Here is a 26,604-nt window from a genome sequence, read left to right as displayed (position 1 = left end):
GTAGACCTTACAGTGACATGCTGACCTACAAGCCCTTAACCAACAGTGTAGACCTTACAGTGACATGCTGACCTACAAGCCCTTAACCAACAGTGTAGACCTTACAGTGACATGCTGACTTACAAGCCCTTAACCAACAGTGTAGACCTCACTGTAACATGCTGACTTACAAGCCCTTAACCAACAGTGTAGACCTTACTGTAACATGCTGACTTACAAGCCCTTAACCAACAGTGTAGACCTTACTGTAACATGCTGACTTACAAGCCCTTAACCAACAGTGTAGACCTTACAGTGAAATGCTGACTTACAAGCCCTTAACCAACAGTGTAGACCTTACAGTGAAATGCTGACCTACAAGCCCTTAACCAACAGTGTAGACCTTACTGTAACATGCTGACCTACAAGCCCTTAACCAACAGTGTAGACCTTACTGTAACATGCTGACTTACAAGCCCTTAACCAACAGTGTAGACCTTACAGTGAAATGCTGACCTACAAGCCCTTAACCAACAGTGTAGACCTTACTGTAACATGCTGACCTACAAGCCCTTAACCAACAGTGTAGACCTTACTGTGTAGACCTTACTGTAACATGCTGACTTACAAGCCAACAGTGTAGACCTTACAGTAACATGCTGACTTACAAGCCCTTAACCAACAGTGTAGACCTTACTGTAACATGCTGACTTACAAGCCCTTAACCAACAGTGTAGACCTTACTGTAACATGCTGACTTACAAGCCCTTAACCAACAGTGTAGACCTTACTGTGTAGACCTTACTGTAACATGCTGACTTACAAGCCAACAGTGTAGACCTTACAGTGAAATGCTGACCTACAAGCCCTTAACCAACAGTGTAGACCTTACTGTAACATGCTGACTTACAAGCCCTTAACCAACAGTGTAGACCTTACTGTAACATGCTGACCTACAAGCCCTTAACCAACAGTGTAGACCTTACAGTGACATGCTGACTTACAAGCCCTTAACCAACAGTGTAGACCTTACAGTGACATGCTGACTTACAAGCCCTTAACCAACAGTGTAGACCTTACTGTAACATGCTGACTTACAAGCCCTTAACCAACAGTGTAGACCTTACTGTAACATGCTGACCTACAAGCCCTTAACCAACAGTGTAGACCTTACTGTAACATGCTGACTTACAAGCCCTTAACCAACAGTGTAGACCTTACAGTGAAATGCTGACCTACAAGCCCTTAACCAACAGTGTAGACCTTACAGTGACATGCTGACTTACAAGCCCTTAACCAACAGTGTAGACCTTACTGTAACATGCTGACCTACAAGCCCTTAACCAACAGTGTAGACCTTACAGTGACATGCTGACTTACAAGCCCTTAACCAACAGTGTAGACCTTACAGTGACATGCTGACTTACAAGCCCTTAACCAACAGTGTAGACCTTACAGTGACATGCTGACTTACAAGCCCTTAACCAACAGTGTAGACCTTACTGTAACATGCTGACTTACAAGCCCTTAACCAACAGTGTAGACCTTACAGTGAAATGCTGACCTACAAGCCCTTAACCAACAGTGTAGACCTTACAGTGACATGCTGACTTACAAGCCCTTAACCAACAGTGTAGACCTTACTGTAACATGCTGACTTACAAGCCCTTAACCAACAGTGTAGACCTTACTGTAACATGCTGACCTACAAGCCCTTAACCAACAGTGTAGACCTTACTGTAACATGCTGACTTACAAGCCCTTAACCAACAGTGTAGACCTTACAGTGAAATGCTGACCTACAAGCCCTTAACCAACAGTGTAGACCTTACAGTGACATGCTGACTTACAAGCCCTTAACCAACAGTGTAGACCTTACTGTAACATGCTGACCTACAAGCCCTTAACCAACAGTGTAGACCTTACAGTGACATGCTGACTTACAAGCCCTTAACCAACAGTGTAGACCTTACAGTGACATGCTGACTTACAAGCCCTTAACCAACAGTGTAGACCTTACAGTGACATGCTGACTTACAAGCCCTTAACCAACAGTGTAGACCTTACAGTGACATGCTGACTTACAAGCCCTTAACCAACAGTGTAGACCTTACAGTGACATGCTGACTTACAAGCCCTTAACCAACAGTGTAGACCTTACAGTGACATGCTGACTTACAAGCCCTTAACCAACAGTGTAGACCTTACTGTAACATGCTGACCTACAAGCCCTTAACCAACAGTGTAGACCTTACTGTAACATGCTGACCTACAAGCCCTTAACCAACAGTGTAGACCTTACAGTGACATGCTGACTTACAAGCCCTTAACCAACAGTGTAGACCTTACAGTGACATGCTGACTTACAAGCCCTTAACCAACAGTGTAGACCTTACAGTGACATGCTGACTTACAAGCCCTTAACCAACAGTGTAGACCTTACAGTGACATGCTGACTTACAAGCCCTTAACCAACAGTGTAGACCTTACAGTGACATGCTGACTTACAAGCCCTTAACCAACAGTGTAGACCTTACAGTGACATGCTGACTTACAAGCCCTTAACCAACAGTGTAGACCTTACAGTGACATGCTGACTTACAAGCCCTTAACCAACAGTGTAGACCTTACAGTGACATGCTGACTTACAAGCCCTTAACCAACAGTGTAGACCTTACAGTGACATGCTGACTTACAAGCCCTTAACCAACAGTGTAGACCTTACTGTAACATGCTGACCTACAAGCCCTTAACCAACAGTGTAGACCTTACTGTAACATGCTGACCTACAAGCCCTTAACCAACAGTGTAGACCTTACAGTGACATGCTGACTTACAAGCCCTTAACCAACAGTGTAGACCTTACTGTAACATGCTGACCTACAAGCCCTTAACCAACAGTGTAGACCTTACTGTAACATGCTGACTTACAAGCCCTTAACCAACAGTGTAGACCTTACTGTAACATGCTGACCTACAAGCCCTTAACCAACAGTGTAGACCTTACAGTGACATGCTGACTTACAAGCCCTTAACCAACAGTGTAGACCTTACAGTGACATGCTGACTTACAAGCCCTTAACCAACAGTGTAGACCTTACTGTAACATGCTGACTTACAAGCCCTTAACCAACAGTGTAGACCTTACTGTAACATGCTGACCTACAAGCCCTTAACCAACAGTGTAGACCTTACTGTAACATGCTGACTTACAAGCCCTTAACCAACAGTGTAGACCTTACAGTGAAATGCTGACCTACAAGCCCTTAACCAACAGTGTAGACCTTACAGTGACATGCTGACTTACAAGCCCTTAACCAACAGTGTAGACCTTACTGTAACATGCTGACCTACAAGCCCTTAACCAACAGTGTAGACCTTACAGTGACATGCTGACTTACAAGCCCTTAACCAACAGTGTAGACCTTACAGTGACATGCTGACTTACAAGCCCTTAACCAACAGTGTAGACCTTACAGTGACATGCTGACTTACAAGCCCTTAACCAACAGTGTAGACCTTACTGTAACATGCTGACTTACAAGCCCTTAACCAACAGTGTAGACCTTACAGTGAAATGCTGACCTACAAGCCCTTAACCAACAGTGTAGACCTTACAGTGACATGCTGACTTACAAGCCCTTAACCAACAGTGTAGACCTTACTGTAACATGCTGACTTACAAGCCCTTAACCAACAGTGTAGACCTTACTGTAACATGCTGACCTACAAGCCCTTAACCAACAGTGTAGACCTTACTGTAACATGCTGACTTACAAGCCCTTAACCAACAGTGTAGACCTTACAGTGAAATGCTGACCTACAAGCCCTTAACCAACAGTGTAGACCTTACAGTGACATGCTGACTTACAAGCCCTTAACCAACAGTGTAGACCTTACTGTAACATGCTGACCTACAAGCCCTTAACCAACAGTGTAGACCTTACAGTGACATGCTGACTTACAAGCCCTTAACCAACAGTGTAGACCTTACAGTGACATGCTGACTTACAAGCCCTTAACCAACAGTGTAGACCTTACAGTGACATGCTGACTTACAAGCCCTTAACCAACAGTGTAGACCTTACAGTGACATGCTGACTTACAAGCCCTTAACCAACAGTGTAGACCTTACAGTGACATGCTGACTTACAAGCCCTTAACCAACAGTGTAGACCTTACAGTGACATGCTGACTTACAAGCCCTTAACCAACAGTGTAGACCTTACTGTAACATGCTGACCTACAAGCCCTTAACCAACAGTGTAGACCTTACTGTAACATGCTGACCTACAAGCCCTTAACCAACAGTGTAGACCTTACAGTGACATGCTGACTTACAAGCCCTTAACCAACAGTGTAGACCTTACAGTGACATGCTGACTTACAAGCCCTTAACCAACAGTGTAGACCTTACAGTGACATGCTGACTTACAAGCCCTTAACCAACAGTGTAGACCTTACAGTGACATGCTGACTTACAAGCCCTTAACCAACAGTGTAGACCTTACAGTGACATGCTGACTTACAAGCCCTTAACCAACAGTGTAGACCTTACAGTGACATGCTGACTTACAAGCCCTTAACCAACAGTGTAGACCTTACAGTGACATGCTGACTTACAAGCCCTTAACCAACAGTGTAGACCTTACAGTGACATGCTGACTTACAAGCCCTTAACCAACAGTGTAGACCTTACAGTGACATGCTGACTTACAAGCCCTTAACCAACAGTGTAGACCTTACTGTAACATGCTGACCTACAAGCCCTTAACCAACAGTGTAGACCTTACTGTAACATGCTGACCTACAAGCCCTTAACCAACAGTGTAGACCTTACAGTGACATGCTGACTTACAAGCCCTTAACCAACAGTGTAGACCTTACTGTAACATGCTGACCTACAAGCCCTTAACCAACAGTGTAGACCTTACTGTAACATGCTGACTTACAAGCCCTTAACCAACAGTGTAGACCTTACTGTAACATGCTGACCTACAAGCCCTTAACCAACAGTGTAGACCTTACTGTAACATGCTGACTTACAAGCCCTTAACCAACAGTGTAGACCTTACTGTAACATGCTGACCTACAAGCCCTTAACCAACAGTGTAGACCTTACTGTAACATGCTGACCTACAAGCCCTTAACCAACAGTGTAGACCTTACAGTGAAATGCTGACCTACAAGCCCTTAACCAACAGTGTAGACCTTACAGTGAAATGCTGACTTACAAGCCCTTAACCAACAGTGCAGTTCAAGAAGAGTTTAGAAAATATTTACCAAATAAACAAAAAATTAATAAAACGTAACACAAAAACATAACAATAACGAGGCTATATACAGGTGGTACCGTTACCTCTTGTCACGCCCTGGTCTTAGTATTTTGTGTTTTCTTTATTAATTTGGTCAGGCCAGGGTGTGACATGGGTTTTGTATGTGGTGTGTTTTGTCTTGGGGTTTTTGTTAGGTATTGGGTTTGTATTATAGTAGGGGTTTCTAGCATAGTCTATAGCTGTCTGGAGTGGTTCTCAATCAGAGGCAGGTGTTTATCGTTGTCTCTGATTGGGAACCATATTTAGGCAGCCATATTCTTTGAGTGTTTGGTGGGTGATTGTTCCTGTCTCTGTGTTTGTTGTCACCAGATAGGCTGTTTAGGTTTTCTCGTTACGTTTATTGTTTTTGTTAGTTTATTCATGTATAGTGTCTTTATAAATTAAAGAACCATGAATAGAAACCACGCTGCATTTTGGTCCGCCTCTCTTTTACTGCAAGAAAACCGTTACACCTCTTCAGTGTGCGGGGGTACAGGTTAGTCGAAGTAATCTATACATGTAAGTACGGGTAAAGTGACTATGCATAGATAATAAACAGGTTAGTTGAGGTAATTGAGGTCATATGTACATGTAGGTAGGGGTAAAGTGACTATGCATAGATAATAAACAGGTTAGTTGAGGTCATATGTACATGTAGGTAGGGGTAAAGTGACTAGGCATAGATAATAAACAGTTAGTTGAGGTAATTGAGGTCATATGTACATGTAGGTAGGGGTAAAGTGACTATGCATAGATAATAAACAGGTTAGTTGAGGTAATTGAGGTCATATGTACATGTAGGTAGGGGTAAAGTGACTATGCATAGATAATAAACAGGTTAGTTGAGGTAATTGAGGTCATATGTACATGTAGGTAGGGGTAAAGTGACTATGCATAGATAATAAACAGTTAGTTGAGGTAATTGAGGTCATATGTACATGTAGGTAGGGGTAAAGTGACTATGCATAGATAATAAACAGGTTAGTTGAGGTAATTGAGGTCATATGTACATGTAGGTAGGGGTAAAGTGACTATGCATAGATAATAAACAGGTTAGTTGAGGTAATTGAGGTCATATGTACATGTAGGTAGGGGTAAAGTGACTATGCATAGATAATAAACAGGTTAGTTGAGGTAATTGAGGTCATATGTACATGTAGGTAGGGGTAAAGTGACTATGCATAGATAATAAACAGGTTAGTTGAGGTAATTGAGGTCATATGTACATGTAGGTAGGGGTAAAGTGACTAGGCATAGATAATAAACAGGTTAGTTGAGGTAATTGAGGTCATATGTACATGTAGGTAGGGGTAAAGTGACTAGGCATAGATAATAAACAGGTTAGTTGAGGTAATTGAGGTCATATGTACATGTAGGTAGGGGTAAAGTGACTATGCATAGATAATAAACAGGTTAGTTGAGGTAATTGAGGTCAGATGTACATGTAGGTAGGGGTAAAGTGACTATGCATAGATAATAAACAGGTTAGTTGAGGTAATTGAGGTCATATGTACATGTAGGTAGGGGTAAAGTGACTATGCATAGATAATAAACAGGTTAGTTGAGGTAATTGAGGTCATATGTACATGTAGGTAGGGGTAAAGTGACTATGCATAGATAATAAACAGGTTAGTTGATGTAATTGAGGTCATATGTACATGTAGGTAGGGGTAAAGTGACTATGCATAGATAATAAACAGGTTAGTTGAGGTAATTGAGGTCATATGTACATGTAGGTAGGGGTAAAGTGACTATGCATAGATAATAAATAGGTTAGTTGAGGTAATTGAGGTCATATGTACATGTAGGTAGGGGTAAAGTGACTATGCATAGATGATAAACAGGTTAGTTGAGGTAATTGAGGTCATATGTACATGTAGGTAGGGGTAAAGTGACTATGCATAGATAATAAACAGGTTAGTTGAGGTAATTGAGGTCATATGTACATGTAGGTAGGGGTAAAGTGACTATGCATAGATAATAAACAGGTTAGTTGAGGTAATTGAGGTCATATGTACATGTAGGTAGGGGTAAAGTGACTATGCATAGATAATAAACAGTTAGTTGAGGTAATTGAGGTCATATGTACATGTAGGTAGGGGTAAAGTGACTATGCATAGATAATAAACAGGTTAGTTGAGGTAATTGAGGTAATGTGTACATGTAGGTAGAGGTAAAGTGACTAGGCATAGATAATAAACAGTTAGTTGAGGTAATTGAGGTCATATGTACATGTAGGTAGGGGTAAAGTGACTATGCATAGATAAACAGCGAGTTGCAGCAGTGTAAAAACAAAAGGTGTAAATAGTGTGAGTGGCCATTTAACAATTATTCAATCTACCTCCCCAGTCAGATGAACTTGTGGATACCATTTTTTTTGTCTCGGTGTTCAGTAGGAAGGAGGTTAGACGTAGTTTCGTGAGCCAATGCTAACTAGCATTAGTGTAATGACTGGAAGCATATACCCATAGACTTCCAGTCTTTGCTCTAATGCTAGTTAGCAATTGACCATGACTAGTTAGCAACTTCATTCAAACTTCACACATAAAAATGGTGTCCACGAGTTAATCTGACTGGGGAAGTAGATAAAGGGCTTCACTGCCAAAATCCTGAAGTATCTGTTTAAGCACAGTGGATGATGTCTTAACAGATGTGGAGGAAGGCATGGACGAGTGACTGCTTTCATGATTCCGTTTTTTTCCTCTCAACTAGAAACAAGATAAGCTGAGAGGAAACAAAACAGCTTGTCAATAACTTTGCTGATTATATGCAGTCGTTTCCTCACTTCATTTCTTCTCATTTACCCAGCTCATCAGCCATCCATCCAGTTACCCAGCTCATCAGCCAACCATCCATCCAGTTACCCAGCTCATCAGCCATCCATCCAGTTACCCAGCTCATCAGCCATCCATCCATCCAGTTACCCAGCTCATCAGCCAACCATCCATCCAGTTACCCAGCTCATCAGCCATCCATCCAGTTACCCAGCTCATCAGCCATCCATCCAGTTACCCAGCTCATCAGCCATCCATCCATCCAGTTATCCAGCTCATCAGCCAGCCATGCATCCAGCTCATCAGCCAGCCATCCATCCATCCAGTTACCCAGCTCATCAGCCAGCCATCCATCCAGTTACCCAGCTCATCAGCCATCCATCCATCCAGTTACCCAGCTCATCAGCCAGCCATCCATCCAGTTATCCTGCTCATCAGCCATCCATCCAGTTATCCAGCTCATCAGCCAGCCATGCATCCAGTTATCCAGTCACACAGTCAGCCAGCCAGCAAGCCAGTCAGTCAGTCAAACAGTCAGTCAGTCAGCGAGTCAGCCAGCCAGTCAGTTCATCCATCACTCCGTCAGACAGCCAGTCAGTCAGCCAGCCAGTCAGCCAGCCAGCCAGCCAGTTCATCCATCAGTCCGTCAGACAGCCAGTCAGTCAGTCCATCCATCAGACAGCCAGTCAGCCAGCCAGTCAGTTCATCCATCAGTCCGTCAGACAGCCAGTCAAGTCAGACAGCCAGTCAGTCCATCCATCCATCAGACAGCCAGTCAGTCAGTCCGTCAGTGGTAGTGTCGTCACCTGGATGCAGCGCCCCATAGTCTCCTCTCCTTTAGACTTGGCTGTGGCCAGCTGCTCTCTCAGGGCCTCCCTTCTCATGTAGATTGACTGCAGGGCTTCCTGGAGGTCGAAGAAGCCCTCCTGACACAATAAAGAGACAAGAGTCACATTGAGGAACATTGAGACCACAGTCCTGATGAGCCCCTTTTTTCTACTCTAGGGTAGAGTGGGGTAAGTTGAGACACCCTTGTTTCTAGGAAACCATACACAACATGTATCATTTGACCACATTTGACCAATTCACAGAGGGAAGAAAACAACATGCAAAGTGGTAAGAAAGTTAGATCCAAGTTGAATGAATGTATTGTCTAAGACTTACTGATGCTTGTATCTAATCCAAAGTTGATCACTTTAAGATTGTTCTTTACATCAGTTGGGTTCTCTGCTAGCTTCAATATGAGGTCCTAACAGAACTAGACAATCATTTGTGCCAGGTGTGATATTCCTCCTAAATAGCTCGGGCTAATGTTCCTATCGACTCAGTAAAGCCAGCAGGCTAATGTTCCTATCGACTCAGTAAGGCCAGCAGGCTAATGTTCCTACCGTCCCAGTAAGGCCAGCAGCCTAATGTTCCTATCCACTCAGTAAGACCAGCAGGCTAATGTTCCTATCGACTCAGTAAAGCCAGCAGGCTGGTATGTAACTTATGACAGTTGTATTGTCAATTTTGTTTTGTATTCAAACGCCACTTTAAACGTGTACATGACACTGCAACAACATTTCCCCATGGGGACAATAAAGTCAGTAAGTAAACCTACCACCTGAGGTGGATCCTTCCTGCTGTACTGGGGTTAGTGAAGGTTGGACGAGGAGGGTTAACGCATGTCTGCTGGTCGATCAACCCTGAGCTAACCCTACCTTATGATGTGTCACTCCTTTACAGAACCCACAGAAGGTGTCCAGTCAGACTGTGTGTGTGTGTGTCTGTGTGTGTGTGTGTGTGAGAGAGAGGGAGAGACAGAAGGAGAGTTAAAGACCATATGACGGTGTGAGTATGTGTGCAGACAACTCAACTGTGCAAGTGTGTGGGTGATTCACAGAGCGCCCACGTGGTGATGTCATCAGGCATATGGGTAGGCGCGACTGCACTCATTTGGGCATTTCTGTTGTTAAGAGTCCACATGGGCGTGTGCCTGGCCCTTAATGGGAGGGTGGCAGCAGTGTGTATGTGTGGTAAGGAGAGGACTGAAACAGCAGCAGGAAGGCAGGTGGGTGGGGATTCATTTTAGAACTCTGTCGGTCGTTAACTCCTTTGTTGTGGTAAATATGTGAAACTTCTCAAGAAGGACACACAGTCATGTACAGTCAAAAGAAAACCACCAGGTCGTGAGAACAATTGGCCCTTCAGCAAGAGAAAAGTACCTCAAAATGAAAACAACTCCAAAAGTTGTTTTAAGGAAAATGTGTTTAATGTATGTAACAAACTGGGTCTTCAGTAGACTCCAATAAGTTACAGAAAACATATTGTCTATGAAAAGAATCCACTCCAAAACATTCATTCATTCATTCTGTTCCCTGTGCGCCGAAGATGTGGATGTCGATTAAGGCACCCCCCCCCCCCCCCCGAAGACACATTTCAGTTAATTGCATTTAGTTGTACAACTGATTAGGTATTCCCCCTTTCCCTTCAAACAAATAACTCTGTATATGTGTTCTACAAAGTTCTGCAATGTGACTGCCCCAAAGGATTGAGAAACAGGAGGAAAGAGATGGGGGAGTGTGTCTGCTACCTAGCTGGTCCCACCCTGGCCCACCCCTGTACTGTGGAGGCGTGGAGTTTGATCACTCAGAGGTTTGGACCGCCATCAAACGAACCACTGGAGAGAGATGAATGAACAGCTGCCACAATCTCACACAGCTCACTACACAAAGCCACTCTTTACTCAACAGCTCAGAACAATTCAGAGGAGTTTCTGGGGAAACTCTTTACTCAACAGCTGCACTACACTGTGAGGAATGGAAATAGAGGCATTGACACACTGACAGACAAGGCCCTACTACGCAGCGTCTGACGCACTTCTAAAGACAAGGAGGGGATGCAAGGAGGTGTGTCAGTCGCTCAATGTGGATTCTTAGGGCGTGACTTAAGGTGCGGAGGAGGTGACCTGATTCGACAGAGAAAGTTTTTATTGCAGTGAACTTTGAGTGCTCACTTACATTATGACACCCAGTAGTCTTGAGGGACACGCCCCCTCTCATTCAAGCCACGCCCACACAGCCAAGCTGGCTGACAGGCAGCTAAGTAAACATTAAGGCGCTGAACACACCCAGCCAGAACCATGCACTGTCTGTCTGTCTGTCTGTCTGTCTGTCTGTCTGTCTGTCTGTCTGTCTGTCTGTCTGTCTGTCTGTCTGTCTGTCTGTCTGTCTGTGGGAATCAGATTGTTAATGGATTAACCCTTTTTAATATACTTAACACACAAGTTGTTGAAGTTGAAACTGAAGATATAGGAATGAGCTTTAAATTTATATATAGACAAACGTGGTGCTCATCAGAACATGCGGTGTGAGAGGAAAGAGATGAGCTCACCTCTGTTTTGATCATCTTGTGAGAAGGATCATCTCTGTCACAACATCGAGACCTACAGGAGATTGAGAGAGAGAGAGAGAGAGAGACCAGAGAGTGTTTTAGGGGGAGACCAGAAAGAAAGAGAGAGAGACCAGAGAGGGAGAGACAGAAACCAGAAAGAAAGAAAGAAAGAAAGAAAGAAAGAAAGAAAGGAGAGAGACAGAAACCAGAAAGAAAGAAAAGAAAGAAAGAAAGAACGAGAGAGACCAGAACGAGGGAGACCAGAACGAGAGAGACCAGAACGAGAGAGACCAGAACGAGAGAGACCAGAACGAGAGAGAGAGAGGGAGAGAGAGAAACCAGAGAGAGAAAGGGAGAGACAGAAACCAGAAAGAAAGAAAGAGACCAGAGAGAGAGAAACCAGAGAGAGAAAGGGAGAGACAGAAACCAGAAAGAAAGAAAGAGACCAGAGAGAGAGAGAGACCAGAGAGAGAGAGGGAGAGACCAGAGAGAGAGAGGGAGAGACCAGAGAGAGAGGAACATTTTAAATAGCATAAACCTTCAAATAGTGAACAGGATAACATTATATTGATCTATAATACCTAAAGGATCTGTTAATCCCTAAAGGATCTGTTAATCCCTAAAGGATCTGTTAATCCCTAAAGGATCTGTTAGTCCCTAAAGGATATGTTAGTCCCTAAAGGATATGTTAGTCCCTAAAGGATATGTTAGTCCCTAAAGGATCTATAATCCCTAAAGGATCTGTTAATCCCTAAAGGATCTGTTAATCCCTAAAGGATCTGTTAATCCCTAAAGGATCTGTTAGTCCCTAAAGGATCTATAATCCCTAAAGGATCTATAATCCCTAAAGGAGCTATAATCCCTAAAGGAAAAAAGGTACATATGAAAATTCCTGTAAAATATTGTCAAATGCTGATTTATTTATTTTTAATTTATGGTGCAACACCAATGACGCAATACCGGCAAGGTGGAAAAATGTGCCCGTTCCGCCCTTGAGCAAGGCAGTTAACCCCCAACAACAACTGCTCCCCAGACGCCCATGACGTGGACATCAATTAATGCAGCACCCCGCACCTCTCTGATTCAGAGGGGTTGGGTTAAATGCAGGAAGACACATTTCAGTTGAATGCATTCAGTTGAAGAACTGACTAGGTATCCCCCTTTCCCTTTCTTGCCATAAAGCCCACTTCAAAAACAAATGTACAGATTTCACTATACAAACATACAAACATGCCCATTTAATCCGATTAACCGAAATGTTAGTTATTTTTTGTTTAACAACTAATTGACCAATGTTGGTTAAATTATTAGAATTCCATTTTATTTGAACAATTTTGCAAGCTCAATGCACATAATGCTCAACTTTTCTAGAGATAAATCGGACCAAGCCCGAACTGTGCAATGTAGTAGGGAGTTGTAGTTTCCAACAGGTCAATAGTCTATATACATACTGTAGTTTAGTGCAGAAAATGTGGCAATTAACTACAATGACTAGTGATGCACTGATGACATTTTTGGCCAATACTGATATCCGATATTTTCCTTGACCCCCCCCAAAAAAAACAATACCGATAACCGATATTCAAAATTTTAGCTGCCTTTTAAGCTTTCTAGTATAGATAAATAGTTAACACACACACATGGACACAGCGGTCTAAGGCACTGCATCTCAGTGCAAGAGGCGTCACTACAGTCCCTGGTTCGAATCCTGGCTCGATCACATCCGGCAGTGATTGGGAGTCCCTTAGGGCAGTGCACAATTGGCCCAGCTTCGTCCGGGTTTGGCCGTTATTGTAAATAAGAATTTGTTCTTAACTGACTTACCTAGTTAAATATTAGGGTTATTTTAGATGATGACACCTAGCTAGATAGTTAGCTAGCTAACTATAGCTACTGAAACAGATTATGTTGTTATGCTATGTTTTAGGGGAAGAACATTGTTTGCGTCCATGAGCTAGCTAGCTTTTTTTTTTTTATAACCAGCACTGTAGGTGCGCGAGACAACTTTACTTGCATCATAGCATATGTATTGATGAGTTGTTGTAACATATGAAATACAAGTGATAGATATCACACTATGTAAAAACTGTACAAACGCGTTAAATGATGTGACATGCAGTCATATTCAGGTCCTGATTGAGTGGTAACCACGACGACGGAAAATTCCACCCAGCGCCGTGTGTCTTTCTCACTTCTTAGTGTTATTTGACATGTATCGTTTTTGACATGCAAAAACCACAACGGCGTTCCATAGCAAAGACCCCAACGGCGTTCCATAGCAAAAACCACAACGACGTTCCATAGCAAAAACCCAAACGGCGTTCCATAGCAAAGACCCAAATGGCGTTCCATAGCAAAGACCCAAACGGCGTTCCATAGCAAAGACCCAAACGGCGTTCCATAGCAAAGACCCCAACGGCGTCCCATAGCAAAGACCCAAACGGCGTTCCATAGCAAAGACCCAAACGGCGTTCCATAGCAAAGACCCCAACGGCGTTCCATAGCAACGACCCAAACGGCGTTCCATAGCAAAAACCACAACGACGTTCCATAGCAAAAACCCAAATGGCGTTCCATAGCAAAAACCCAAACGGCGTTCCATAGCAAAGACCCAAACGGCGTTCCATAGCAAAAACCCAAACGGCGTTCCATAGCAAAGACCCAAACGGCGTCCCATAGCAAAGACCCAAACGGCGTCCCATAGCAAAGACCCAAACGGCGTTCCATAGCAAAGACCCAAACGGCGTTCCATAGCAAAGACCCAAACGGCGTTCCATAGCAAAGACCCAAACGGCGTTCCATAGCAAAAACCCAAACGGCGTTCCATAGCAAAGACCCAAACGGCGTTCCATAGCAAAGACCCCAACGGCGTCCCATAGCAAAAACCCCAACGGCGTTCCATAGCAAAGACCCAAACGGCGTTCCATAGCAAAGACCCAAACGGCGTTCCATAGCAAAGACCCAAACGGCGTTCCATAGCAAAAACCACAACGACGTTCCATAGCAAAGACCCCAACGGCGTTCCATAGCAAAGACCCCAACGGCGTCCCATAGCAAAGACCCAAACGGCGTTCCATAGCAAAGACCCAAACAGCGTTCCATAGCAACGACCCAGACGGCGTTCCATAGCAAAGACCCAAACGGCGTTCCATAGCAAAAACCACAACGACGTTCCATAGCAAAAACCCAAACGGCGTTCCATAGCAAAGACCCAAACGGCGTTCCATAGCAACGACCCAGACGGCGTTCCATAGCAAAGACCCAAACGGCGTTCCATAGCAAAAACCACAACGACGTTCCATAGCAAAAACCCAAACGGCGTTCCATAGCAAAGACCCAAACGGCGTTCCATAGCAAAGACCCAAACGGCGTTCCATAGCAAAGACCCAAACGGCGTTCCATAGCAAAGACCCAAACGGCGTTCCATAGCAAAGACCCCAACGGCGTCCCATAGCAAAGACCCAAACGGCGTTCCATAGCAAAGACCCCAACGGCGTCCCATAGCAAAGACCCAAACGGCGTTCCATAGCAAAGACCCAAACGGCGTTCCATAGCAAAGACCCAAACGGCGTTCCATAGCAAAGACCCAAACGGCGTTCCATAGCAAAGACCCAAACGGCGTTCCTTAGCAACGACCCAAATGGCGTTCCATAGCAAAGACCCAAACGGCGTTCCATAGCAAAGACCCCAACGGCGTCCCATAGCAAAGACCCAAACGGCGTTCCATAGCAAAGACCCAAACGGCGTTCCATAGCAAAGACCCCAACGGCGTCCCATAGCAAAGACCCAAACGGCGTTCCATAGCAAAGACCCCAACGGCGTCCCATAGCAAAGACCCAAACGGCGTTCCATAGCAACGACCCAAACAGCGTTCCATAGCAAAGACCCCAACGGCGTCCCATAGCAAAGACCCAAACGGCGTTCCATAGCAAAGACCCAAACGGCGTTCCATAGCAAAGACCCAAACGGCGTTCCATAGCAAAACCACAACGACGTTCCATAGCAAAGACCCAAACAGCGTTCCTTAGCAACGACCCAAACGGCGTTCCATAGCAAAGACCCAAACGGCGTTCCATAGCAAAGACCCCAACGGCGTCCCATAGCAAAGACCCAAACGGCGTTCCATAGCAAAGACCCAAACGGCGTTCCATAGCAACGACCCAAACAGCGTTCCATAGCAAAGACCCCAACGGCGTCCCATAGCAAAGACCCAAACGGCGTTCCATAGCAAAGACCCAAACGGCGTTCCATAGCAAAGACCCAAACGGCGTTCCATAGCAAAACCACAACGACGTTCCATAGCAAAGACCCAAACAGCGTTCCTTAGCAACGACCCAAACGGCGTTCCTTAGCAAAGACCCAAACGGCGTTCCATAGAAATCCTGGTTGAGAATGAAACAATTGAACAAATGAACAACGAAACAGCACAGCAAGTAAGTGACATAAATAGGTTTTGATTATGTTTTACTGGTAATGGGGACATATGTGAATGCCATCAAAATAACTTTTTGGTGTGTGTAACCTTTTATTTAATCTTATTTGATTAAATGGTGGTCGGACCCATCTATGTGAATTTAGCCACAATAAGGATTAGTCACAATAGTGGAATTTGCGGTTAGCCTTCAAAATAAAAGTATGACATAATTATACTATTTGTATTAATTTGCGTCACTGTCAATGACATACTTTTATTTTGAAGGCAAACCAGAAATTCCACTATTGTGCCTAATTCTTATTGTGGCTAGCTTCACAACACATAACCCAGTCCGGTTGAGCCTCACTAGCCAGATGACCTTAGCTTTGGGCAACAGGGTTAAGTAGTTGGCTAGCTATTTACTTTCATGAACTGAAGTTCAATTTCAATAGGCGAACAACAAGTAGCAACCTAGCTAATATTTACTCACAAGGATTCCTAAATCATTGCTAAGAATAATGAAAATGACTGCAGTTTCTACTGGTCATTGTTTTCAGGCTGGTTGTATTGGTGCTAGCTAGGTACCAAGCTAAAGCTAGCTACCCAAGAAGTTGTGGTCGAACAAATTATGCTTTATTACCAACGCGGTATTGTAAACACATCGTTCGTGGCCGGTGTTTGCAGACTTTTTTGGGGGGGGCGGGTGTTTGCACCGCTTTGACAGTGCTACTCTTTTTTTGACGCACAAAGACCCAAACAGCGTTCCATAGTATGTATTTCGTGAAGCTAATAGCAGTGACGCTATTACTGTTCAACTCCGGTAGGGCAACATCTGAATAATAGCACACTTGGTAGTGTTAACCGGTGCTCGACCAGTCGGCGAAAGACAACATCACCCACGACAGTGAACGGCTGATTGTCAAGGGCAATGAATTCCATTATCTTGGCTTTAATGGATTTCGCCTTTGAGTTGTCTCACTGAAATGTTCTTGCTCTTTCAAATGACTGCTCGACTTGTTGACTGCTCGATCCACACAGCAGACATTGTGGGCTAGGTTAGGAATGCTGTGTTGCACGTGTAGCGCAACATTTTACGCGGCGTCATTACGTCACATTATAGGTATGCATGGCAGCTTTGACATCGGTTTATAACATCGGAGTTAAACTAGACGTCGGGCCAATACCGATGTTGGCATTTTTAGCTAATATCGTCCGATTCTGATATGTTCACCGATATACCGTGCATCCCTAACAATGACCATAATCCATTGCGCGCCTACTTGTCCAGTCTGTGTTTCTTTTACACCTGCTACATTAAGTTAGTGTGGGGAAGACGGAGAGAGAGAGAGGGAGAATAATGTGCAATCGAGAGGGATAGAGAGCAGTTGCTTTGCGAGGTATCTCTAACTGAAAATACATGATCTAATTGATTGACAGTTGGTATTCAGCAGTCATAATAGTATGCCTTATTTACTTTGAAGAACTACATAGTGATTTTGTCAGACAGCATAGACAGCAGCTCTATGGAGATGATATGTTGACTTGGAATGAAAATAATAAAAGTAATCAAATGTAATATACACAACTGAAATATTTTATTAAAGTAATTGTGAAAAGCCCTGTACATAGCCTCACTGTTGTTATTTTACCGTGTTACTTTATTTTATTATTATATATTTTTTTTAACGGAGTTTATTTAGTAAATATTTTCTTAACTCTTATTTTTCTTAACTGCATTGTTGGTTAAGGGCTTCACAGTACCTGTTGTATTCGGCGCATGTGACAAACATTTTATTTGTATAAATGATGGTTAATAAGTGATAAGCACTAATGGATAGTCACTACAATCTATTAATCGATTTATTCTGTTTTACCACAGCATTTAACCCACATTAATGCATAGTGCATTAAATGTTATGAAAAAACAAATGTAAAATCAGTGATTATTTTTTAATAATTGAAATAATAATAATAATTTTAATAATTGAAACATTCAGGTTACATCAACTAAGCCAAAAGGATGGTGGAAGCGGGGACAATGTCCGTCCCATAAAAATAATTATTTATGAATCAGCATGCAACAACGTCACGACGCGAAGAAGTGAGAAAGACACAGGCGTTGGGTGGAATTTTCCGTCGTCGTGGTTGCCAGCCAGGAAGCACCTGCATGTCTGATTTAAAACCTCTGTCATCAAGAAGGAGTAAAGAAGGAGTGGCTGGCACAAACAAGCTGGCAACTTCCAAGATGGAACATGAGATTTTTTACTCAAATAACTCATGTGGTATTTTCTACTTCAACTTTATTCTCAAGGACCAGCCATGAGAAGGTAATGTTGTCAAATAAAAGTATTTGATCAGGGATTGATCAGCTATGAAATTAGAATATAGAATTATCAAATAACATTACTCACAATTTCTAATCCTCTTTTCTATATATAAATATATATACACACTGCTCAAAAAAATAAAGGGAACACTAAAATAACACATCCTAGATCTGAATTAATGAAATATTCTTATTAAATACTTTTTACAGTTGAAGTCGGAAGTTTACATACAGCTTAGCCAAATACATTTAAACTCTGTTTTGCAGAATTCCTGACATTTAGTCCCAGTAAAAATTCCCTGTTTTAGGTCAGTTAGGATCACCACTTTTAAGAATGTGAAATGTCAGAATAATAGTAGAGAGAATGATTTATTTCAACTTGTATTTCTTTCATCACATTACCAGTGGGTCAGAAGTTTACATACACTCAATGAGTATTTGGTAGCATTGCCTTTAAATTGTTCAATTGGGTGAATTTTGTCCCATTCCTCCTGACTGAGCTGGTGTAACCGAGTCAGGTTTTTAGGCCTCCCTGCTCGCACACGCTTTTTCAGTACTGCCCACAAATTTTCTATAGGATTGAGGTCAGGGCTTTGTGATGGCCACTCTAATACCTTGACTTTGTTGTCCTTAAGCCATTTTGCCACAACTTTGGAAGTATGTTTGGGCTCATTGTTAATCTGGAAGACCCATTTGCGACCAAGCTTTAACTTCCTGAATGATGTCTTGAGATGTTGCTTATGTTGCAATATATCCACATACTTTTCCTCCCTCATTATACCATCTATTTTGTGAAGTGCACCAGTCCCTCCTGCAGAAAAGCACCCCCACAACATGATGATGCCACCCCCATGCTTCACAGTTGGGATGGTGTTCTTGGGCTTGCAAGCCTCCCCCTTTCCCCTCCAAACATAACGATGGTCATTATGGCCATACAGCTCTATTTTTGTTTCATCAGACCAGAGGAGATTTCTCCAAAAACTACGGTCTTTGTCCCCATGTGCAGTTGCAAACTGTAGTCTGGCTTTTTTATGGCGGTTTTGGGGCAGTGGCTTCTTCCTTGCTGAATGGCCTTTCAGTTTATGTCGATATAGGATTTGTTTTACTGTGGATATAGATACTTTTGTACCTGTTTCCTCCAGCATCTTCACAAGGTCCTTTGCTGTTGTTCTGGGAATGAGTTGCACGTTTCGCACCAAAGTACGTTCATCTCTAGGGGACAGAGCGCGTCTCCTTCCTGAGCGGTATGACGGCTGCGTGGTGCCATGGTGTTTATACTTGCGTAATATTGTTTGTACAGATGAACGTGGTACCTTCATGCATTTGGAAATTGCTCCCAAGGATTAACCAGACTTGTGGAGGTCTACTATTTTTTTTCTGAGGTCTTGGCTGATTTCTTTTGATTTTCCCATGATGTCAAGCAAAGAGGCACTAAGTTCGAAGGTAGGCCTTGAAATATATCCACAGGTACACCTCCAATTGACTCAAATTAGCCTATCAGAAGCTTCTGAAGCCATCACATAATTTTCTGGAATTTTCCAAGCTGTTTAAAGGCACAGTCAACATAATGTTTGTAAACTTCTGACCCACTGGAATTGTGATACAGTGAATTAGAAGTGAAATAATCTGTCTGTAAACAATTGTTGGAAAAATTACTTGTGTCATGCACAAAGTAGATGTCCTAACCGACTTGCCAAAACTATAGTTTGTTAACAAGAAATTTGTGGAGTGGTTGATAAACAAGTTTTAATGACTCCAACCTAAGTGTAAGTAAACTTCCAACTTCAACTGTATATATATATATATATATATATATATATATATATATATATATATATATATAACTGTGACTGTTTGAGGTTGTGGACAGGTGTCTTTTATACTGATAACAAGTTCAAACAGGTGCCATTAATACAGGTAACGAGTGGAGGACAGAGGAGCCTCTAAAAGAAGAAGTTACAGGTCTGTGAGAGCCAGAAATCGTGCTTGTTTGTAGGTGACCAAATGCTTATTTTCCACCATAATTTGCAAATAAATTCATAAAAAATCAGACAATGTGATTTTCTGGATTTTTTTTCTAATTTTGTCTGTCATAGTTGAAGTGTACCTATGATGAAAATTACAGGCCTCTCATCTTTTTAAGTGGGAGAACTTGCACAATTGGTGGCTGACTAAATACTTTTTTGCCCCACTGTATGTATGTATGTATGTATGTATGTATGTATGTATGTATGTATGTATGTATGTATATATATATATATATATATATACACAGTGCCTTGCGAAAGTATTCGGCCCCCTTAAACTTTGCGACCTTTTGCCACATTTCAGGCTTCAAACAAAGATATAAAACTGTATTTTTTTGTGAAGAATCAACAACAAGTGGGACACAATCATGAAGTGGAACGACATTTATTGGATATTTCAAACTTTTTTAACAAATCAAAAACTGAAAAATTGGGCGTGCAAAATTATTCAGCCCCCTTAAGTTAATAATTTGTAGCGCCACCTTTTGCTGCGATTACAGCTGTAAGTCGCTTGGGGTATGTCTCTATCAGTTTTGCACATCGAGAGACTGAATTTTTTTCCCATTCCTCCTTGCAAAACAGCTCGAGCTCAGTGAGGTTGGATGGAGAGCATTTGTGAACAGCAGTTTTCAGTTCTTTCCACAGATTCTCGATTGGATTCAGGTCTGGACTTTGACTTGGCCATTCTAACACCTGGATATGTTTATTTTTGAACCATTCCATTGTAGATTTTGCTTTATGTTTTGGATCATTGTCTTGTTGGAAGACAAATCTCCGTCCCAGTCTCAGGTCTTTTGCAGACTCCATCAGGTTTTCTTCCAGAATGGTCCTGTATTTGGCTCCATCCATCTTCCCATCAATTTTAACCATCTTCCCTGTCCCTGCTGAAGAAAAGCAGGCCCAAACCATGATGCTGCCACCACCATGTTTGACAGTGGGGATGGTGTGTTCAGCTGTGTTGCTTTTACGCCAAACATAATGTTTTGCATTGTTGCCAAAAAGTTCAATTTTGGTTTCATCTGACCAGAGCACCTTCTTCCACATGTTTGGTGTGTCTCCCAGGTGGCTTGTGGCAAACATTAAACGACACTTTTTATGGATATCTTTAAGAAATGGCTTTCTTCTTGCCACTCTTCCATAAAGGCCAGATTTGTGCAATATACGACTGATTGTTGTCCTATGGACAGAGTCTCCCACCTCAGCTGTAGATCTCTGCAGTTCATCCAGAGTGATCATGGGCCTCTTGGCTGCATCTCTGATCAGTCTTCTCCTTGTATGAGCTGAAAGTTTAGAGGGACGGCCAGGTCTTGGTAGATTTGCAGTGGTCTGATACTCCTTCCATTTCAATATTATCACTTGCACAGTGCTCCTTGGGATGTTTAAAGCTTGGGAAATCTTTTTGTATCCAAATCCGGCTTTAAACTTCTTTACAACAGTATCTCGGACCTGCCTGGTGTGTTCCTTGTTCTTCATGATGCTCTCTGCGCTTTTAACGGACCTCTATATATATATTTTCTTTTTCTTTTTCTTTTTATGACCCATTAGGAGGATTACCTTCATCCTCCTGATGCTTGGACTGCTTATGAAATCACACTACTTTCAGTGTGTGTGTGTGTGTGTGTGTGTGTGTGCGCGCACGTGTGTGTGTTCTCACTTGCTAGTCCTGTAGGTGTACTTGTAGGTGACCTCGCGAGAGACCTGTCTAGCCAGACCAAACAACTCTTCTCTCCTGGTCAGCAGGGAGACCTCCTTCATACACAACTGAGCTGCTGCCTCATTCACTGTCAGCTAGACACAGAGAAGGGGGAGGAGGAGAGGAGAGGAGGGTAAGAAGAGGAGTTGGAGGGTCATTGTTATAACGAGTTCTCAATTTCGGGAAAGTTGAATAACAACAATCAAGTTCCCAAATATCTGAAAATTTTACTTTTTTGCACACTGATGCCACACACAGACAAACAGACACAAACAGACACATGCACAAACACCCTCTTTCCCCATCTACCTCGTGAAGCGTGAAGTGCTTGCCATCCTTCCTCTTGGAGTCAAAGCGTCCGTAGATTGCGCTGTACTTGCGTATCTCTTCTTCCCTCCTCGGGTCCTCCTCCTCCATGTCCAGGATGTGGCAGATCACCTTGGACAGCTTCTTGTTGCCCCGCAGCCCCTCCTTCACCTCGGACGGGTCGCTCCGGGGCAGCGCCTGGGCCAGCCGCTCCACGCACTCTGCCAGCGACCTCAACGCTGCGGCATCTAGTACCTCCTCGCCGCGGGGGGACGGCGGCGAGGGAGAACCCAGACCCAGGGTCAACTCAGCAGGGGACAGGCTTCGCTCGCTCTCCGCTCCCCCTCCCCCGCCGCGAGAGGACAAGGAGCCCCAGAAACGAGGTTCGCTGCCAATCTGCACTGGAGACCCAGTGGCCGAACATCCTCGTCCCTCGCCCCCCACCCCTGACGCCCCCACACATTCCGCCGCCAGTAGAGTGGGCACTGTGACGTGGGCGCTAGCCTTAGAATTACCGTTAGCTTCCAGCTTGTAGACGGGGATGCTGCAGACAGGGAGAGAGGCCAGGGGCTGGTTGAACATGGCCGGGTTGGTGACCCAGTCTCGCAGGGCCTTCTGGAGCCTCCTAACATGGAGGGGCTTGCTGGCCATGCCCACCAGGGCCATGATCTCCAGGAACTCCTCCTCGGCCGCCTCACACAGCTGCTGCACGTCGTCGCCACCCTGCTGGATGAAGGCCCCGTAGTAAGACAGCAGGTTGGCCCTCTGGAGGATCCTGTAGAGCTGGAGCTCCCCAAGGGTCCTGGGTAACACCGCCGCCATCCCTGACAGAACACACTGACAACTTAGTTTCAATGCTGCCAACATAACTGACAGAACACACACACACACACACACAGTATTGCCATATACTTTAACAGTCATAAAAATGATGACATAACATGAGATGTCAAGTCTGAGAAGGGATAGTCTTAACACTGTGAAAACCACTATGAAATTATAAAACCAGCCACATGCACATAATACAAATAAATTGTTCATATTCAAACCCCAGAAATAAAGTCAATTTCAGCCGTGAAAGACCTGAACAATAAATAAATCATAAATAATCTATGAATATAAAAAAACACAGCAAAAAAATACCAGATATATACACTTCTAATGTCCTGTAGATTAGAGGGATAGAGAACATGAAGCAGTAGAGCATGCAGACACAGAGAGGCAGCTCTGAACCCAACCCAGCATGCAACACTCCTGGAGACCAGGGAGAGTTACACATCATACATACTCTTCAGCACACGTAGTTGCTCGCTCTCTCTTTAGATCCGTTAGGCATTGTAGATCAAGATAATGTTATCCTGTTCACTATTGGAAGGTTTATGCACTTTAAAACATTTTCCTCTCTCTCTCTCACAGCTTTGTGGTAGTAACCTGTTGCACCGATGTTAAGGCCGAGGTATGTATAGTTTTTTTGTGTGCTCTAGGGCAACGGTATCTAGTTGGAATTTGTATTTGTGGTCCTGGCAACTTTTTTGGAACACCATTATTTTTGACTTACTGAAATATACTGTCAGGGCCCAGGTCTGACATAATCTGTGCAGAAGATCTAATTGCTACTGTAGGCCCTCCTTGGTTGGGGACAGAAGCACCAGATCATCAGCAAAGAGTAGACATTTGACTTCAGATTCTAGTAGTCTCTCTCTCAGCATGGAGTCAACCATTGTGTGTGTATGTATTGTATGTGTGAATTCCTCCCCCACTCCCTGTCCCCAGTACAGTTTATAGCTAGCTACCCAACAGAGCCAGTGAGAAGAGTGACAGGGAGTAGGGAGTGAAATGGAGCAACAAGGCAGGTTGCTGTCTATCACAGTGGCCCATTTACATGACATTGCACTGCATCTGCGCACAAAAAGTGGGTTGTGCACTGAGAATTTCACACACACACACACAAACTTCAGCCAATCCCAATGTGCAATTATAAATCAACTCAATCCCAGTTTTCATACCCCTTGACTTATTCCACATTTTGCAGCATGTTACAGCCTGAATTCAAAATTGATAATCAAAGTGAAAATGTGTTTTAGAAGGTTTTACAAATGTATTGGAAATGAACTGGAGAAATATCAAATTTACATAAGTATTCACACCCCTGAGTCAATACATTTTAAAATCACCGTTAGCAGTGATCACAGCTGTGAGTCTTTATGGGTAAGTCTCTAAGAGCTTTGCATACCTGGATTGTACAATATTTGCACTTTTAAACTTTTTTTGAATTCTTCAAGCTCTTTCAAGTTGGTTGTTGATCATTGCTAGACAGCCATTTTCAAGTCTAGCCATAGATTTTCAAGCTGATTTAAGTCAGAATTGTAACTAGGCCACTCAGGAACATTCAATGTTGTCTTGGAAAGCAAATCCAGTGTATTTTTGGCCTTGTGTTTAAGGTTATTGTCCAAAGGTGAATTTGTCTCCCAGTGTCTGTTGGAAAGCAGACAGAACCAGGTTTTCCTCTAGGATTTTGCCTGTGCATAGCACTATTCTGTTGCGATGTATCCCAAAAAACTCCCTAGTCCTTGCCAATGACAAGCATACCCATAACATAATGCAGCTACCACCATGCTTGAAAATATGGTGAGTGGTACTCAATGATGTGTTGTGTTGGATTGACCACAAACATAACACTTTGTATTCAGGACAAAAAGTAAATTTTAAAGTTAATTGCCACATTTTTTGCAGTTTTAGTTTAGTGCCTTATTGCAAACAGGATGCATGTTTTAGAATAATTGTATTATGTACAGGCTTCCTTCTTTTCACTCTATCAATTAGGTTAGTATTGTGGAGTAACTACAATGTTGTCGATCCATCCTCAGTTTTCTCCTATCACAGCCATTACACACCATTGTGAAATCCCTGAGTGGTTTCCTTCCTCTCTGGCAACTGAGATAGGAAAGATGCCTGTATCTTAGTGACAAATCAAAACAAATAAATCTAGCTAGCTTTCAGCTGACTGTTGTTAGCGAGAGAGGCAAGCTGCTGGACTTTGGACAAGCAACCTAACATTAGCTAACGTTAGCTAGCTAGCTGGCTACCTACAGTTGAAGTCGGAAGTTTACATACACTTAGGTTGGAGTCATTAAAACTAATTTTCAACCACTCCACAAATGTCTTGTTAACAAACTATAGTTTTGGCAAGTCAGTTAAGACATATACTTTGTGCATGACACAAGTAATTTTTCCAACAATTGTTTACAGACAGATTATTTCACTTATAACTCACTGTATCACAATTCCAGTGGGTCAGAAGTTTACATGCACTAAGTTGACTGTGCTTTTAAACAGCTTGGAAAAGTCCAGAAAATGATGTCATGGCTTTAGAAGCTTCTGATAGGCTAATTGACAATTTAAGTCAATTGGAGATGTACCTGTGGATGTGTTTCAAGGCCTACCTTCAAACTCAGTGCCTCTTTGCTTGACATCATGGGGAAAAAAAATAATCAAACCTCAGAAGAAAACAAATTGTAGACCTCCACAAGTATGGTTCATTTATGTGAACAGTTTATAAATGCCTGAAGGTACCACGTTCATCTGTACAAACAATAGTACAAAAGTATAAACACCATGGCACCACGGAGCAGTCATACCGCTCAGGAAGGAGACGCGTTCTCTCTCCTAGAGATTACTACAGACGGACTCCAATGAAGTTGTAGAAGCATCTCAAGGATGCTCAATGGAAACAGGATGCACCTGAGCAAAGGGTCTGAATACTTATGTAAATAAGGTATTTCCGTTTTATATTTTTAATACATTCGCAAAAAATTCTAAAAACCTGTTTTTCCTCTGTCAATTTGGGGTATTGTGTGTAGATTGATGTAAAATGGACTAAATGAAGAAAAAAAATGCACAATAAGGCTGCAACATAACAACAACATGTGGAAAAAGTAACCAATGCTGCAGAAAGTATTCACACTCCTTAAAATTGATCACATTGATATTTTGTGTCACTGATCTAGAAACAATACCCCATAATTTTAAAGTGGAATTTTGTTTGTAGAATATTTTTTAATTAATAAAGCATTAAAAGCTGAAATGTGTTGAGTCAGTAAGTATTCAACCCTTTGTGATGGCAAGCCTAAATAAGTTCAGGAGTAGAAATATGCGTAACAAGTCGCATAATAAGTTGCATGGACTCATTCCATGTTCAATAAAAGTTGTTAACGTGATTTTTGAATGAGTACCCAATCTCAGACATATAATTATCTGTAAGGTCCCTCCTCAATCGAGTAGTGAATTTCAAGCACAGATTCAACAACAAAGACCAGGGAGGTTTTTCAATGCCTCGCAAAGGGCACTGATTGGTAGATGGGTAAAAAAAAGAAAAAAAAGATGCTGAATATCCCT

At 42.8% G+C, this 26,604-nt stretch overlaps 1 protein-coding gene across 1 annotated transcript in view; it reads right to left on the bottom strand.

Annotated features, from left to right (window-relative positions):
- The window catches only part of LOC110504820 (NGFI-A-binding protein 1), a 44,113-nt gene that overhangs the window by 10,817 nt on the left and 6,692 nt on the right, over window positions 1-26,604 (bottom strand). Inside the window, exons 2-5 of the mRNA XM_036975235.2 lie at window positions 22,213-23,033; window positions 21,865-21,998; window positions 11,444-11,495; window positions 8,875-8,994 (exon numbers count right to left, since the gene is read on the bottom strand). Coding sequence (XP_036831130.2) covers window positions 8,875-8,994; window positions 11,444-11,495; window positions 21,865-21,998; window positions 22,213-23,033 — 1,127 coding nt within the window. The remainder of the gene's footprint in view (window positions 1-8,874; window positions 8,995-11,443; window positions 11,496-21,864; window positions 21,999-22,212; window positions 23,034-26,604) is intronic.

The sequence above is a fragment of the Oncorhynchus mykiss genome, chromosome 3, assembly GCF_057628025.1.
Source record: "Oncorhynchus mykiss isolate SJ-2025 chromosome 3, ASM5762802v1, whole genome shotgun sequence".
Classification (NCBI taxonomy): Eukaryota; Metazoa; Chordata; class Actinopteri; order Salmoniformes; family Salmonidae; genus Oncorhynchus; species Oncorhynchus mykiss.
This window is presented reverse-complemented; position numbering and strand designations above follow the sequence as displayed.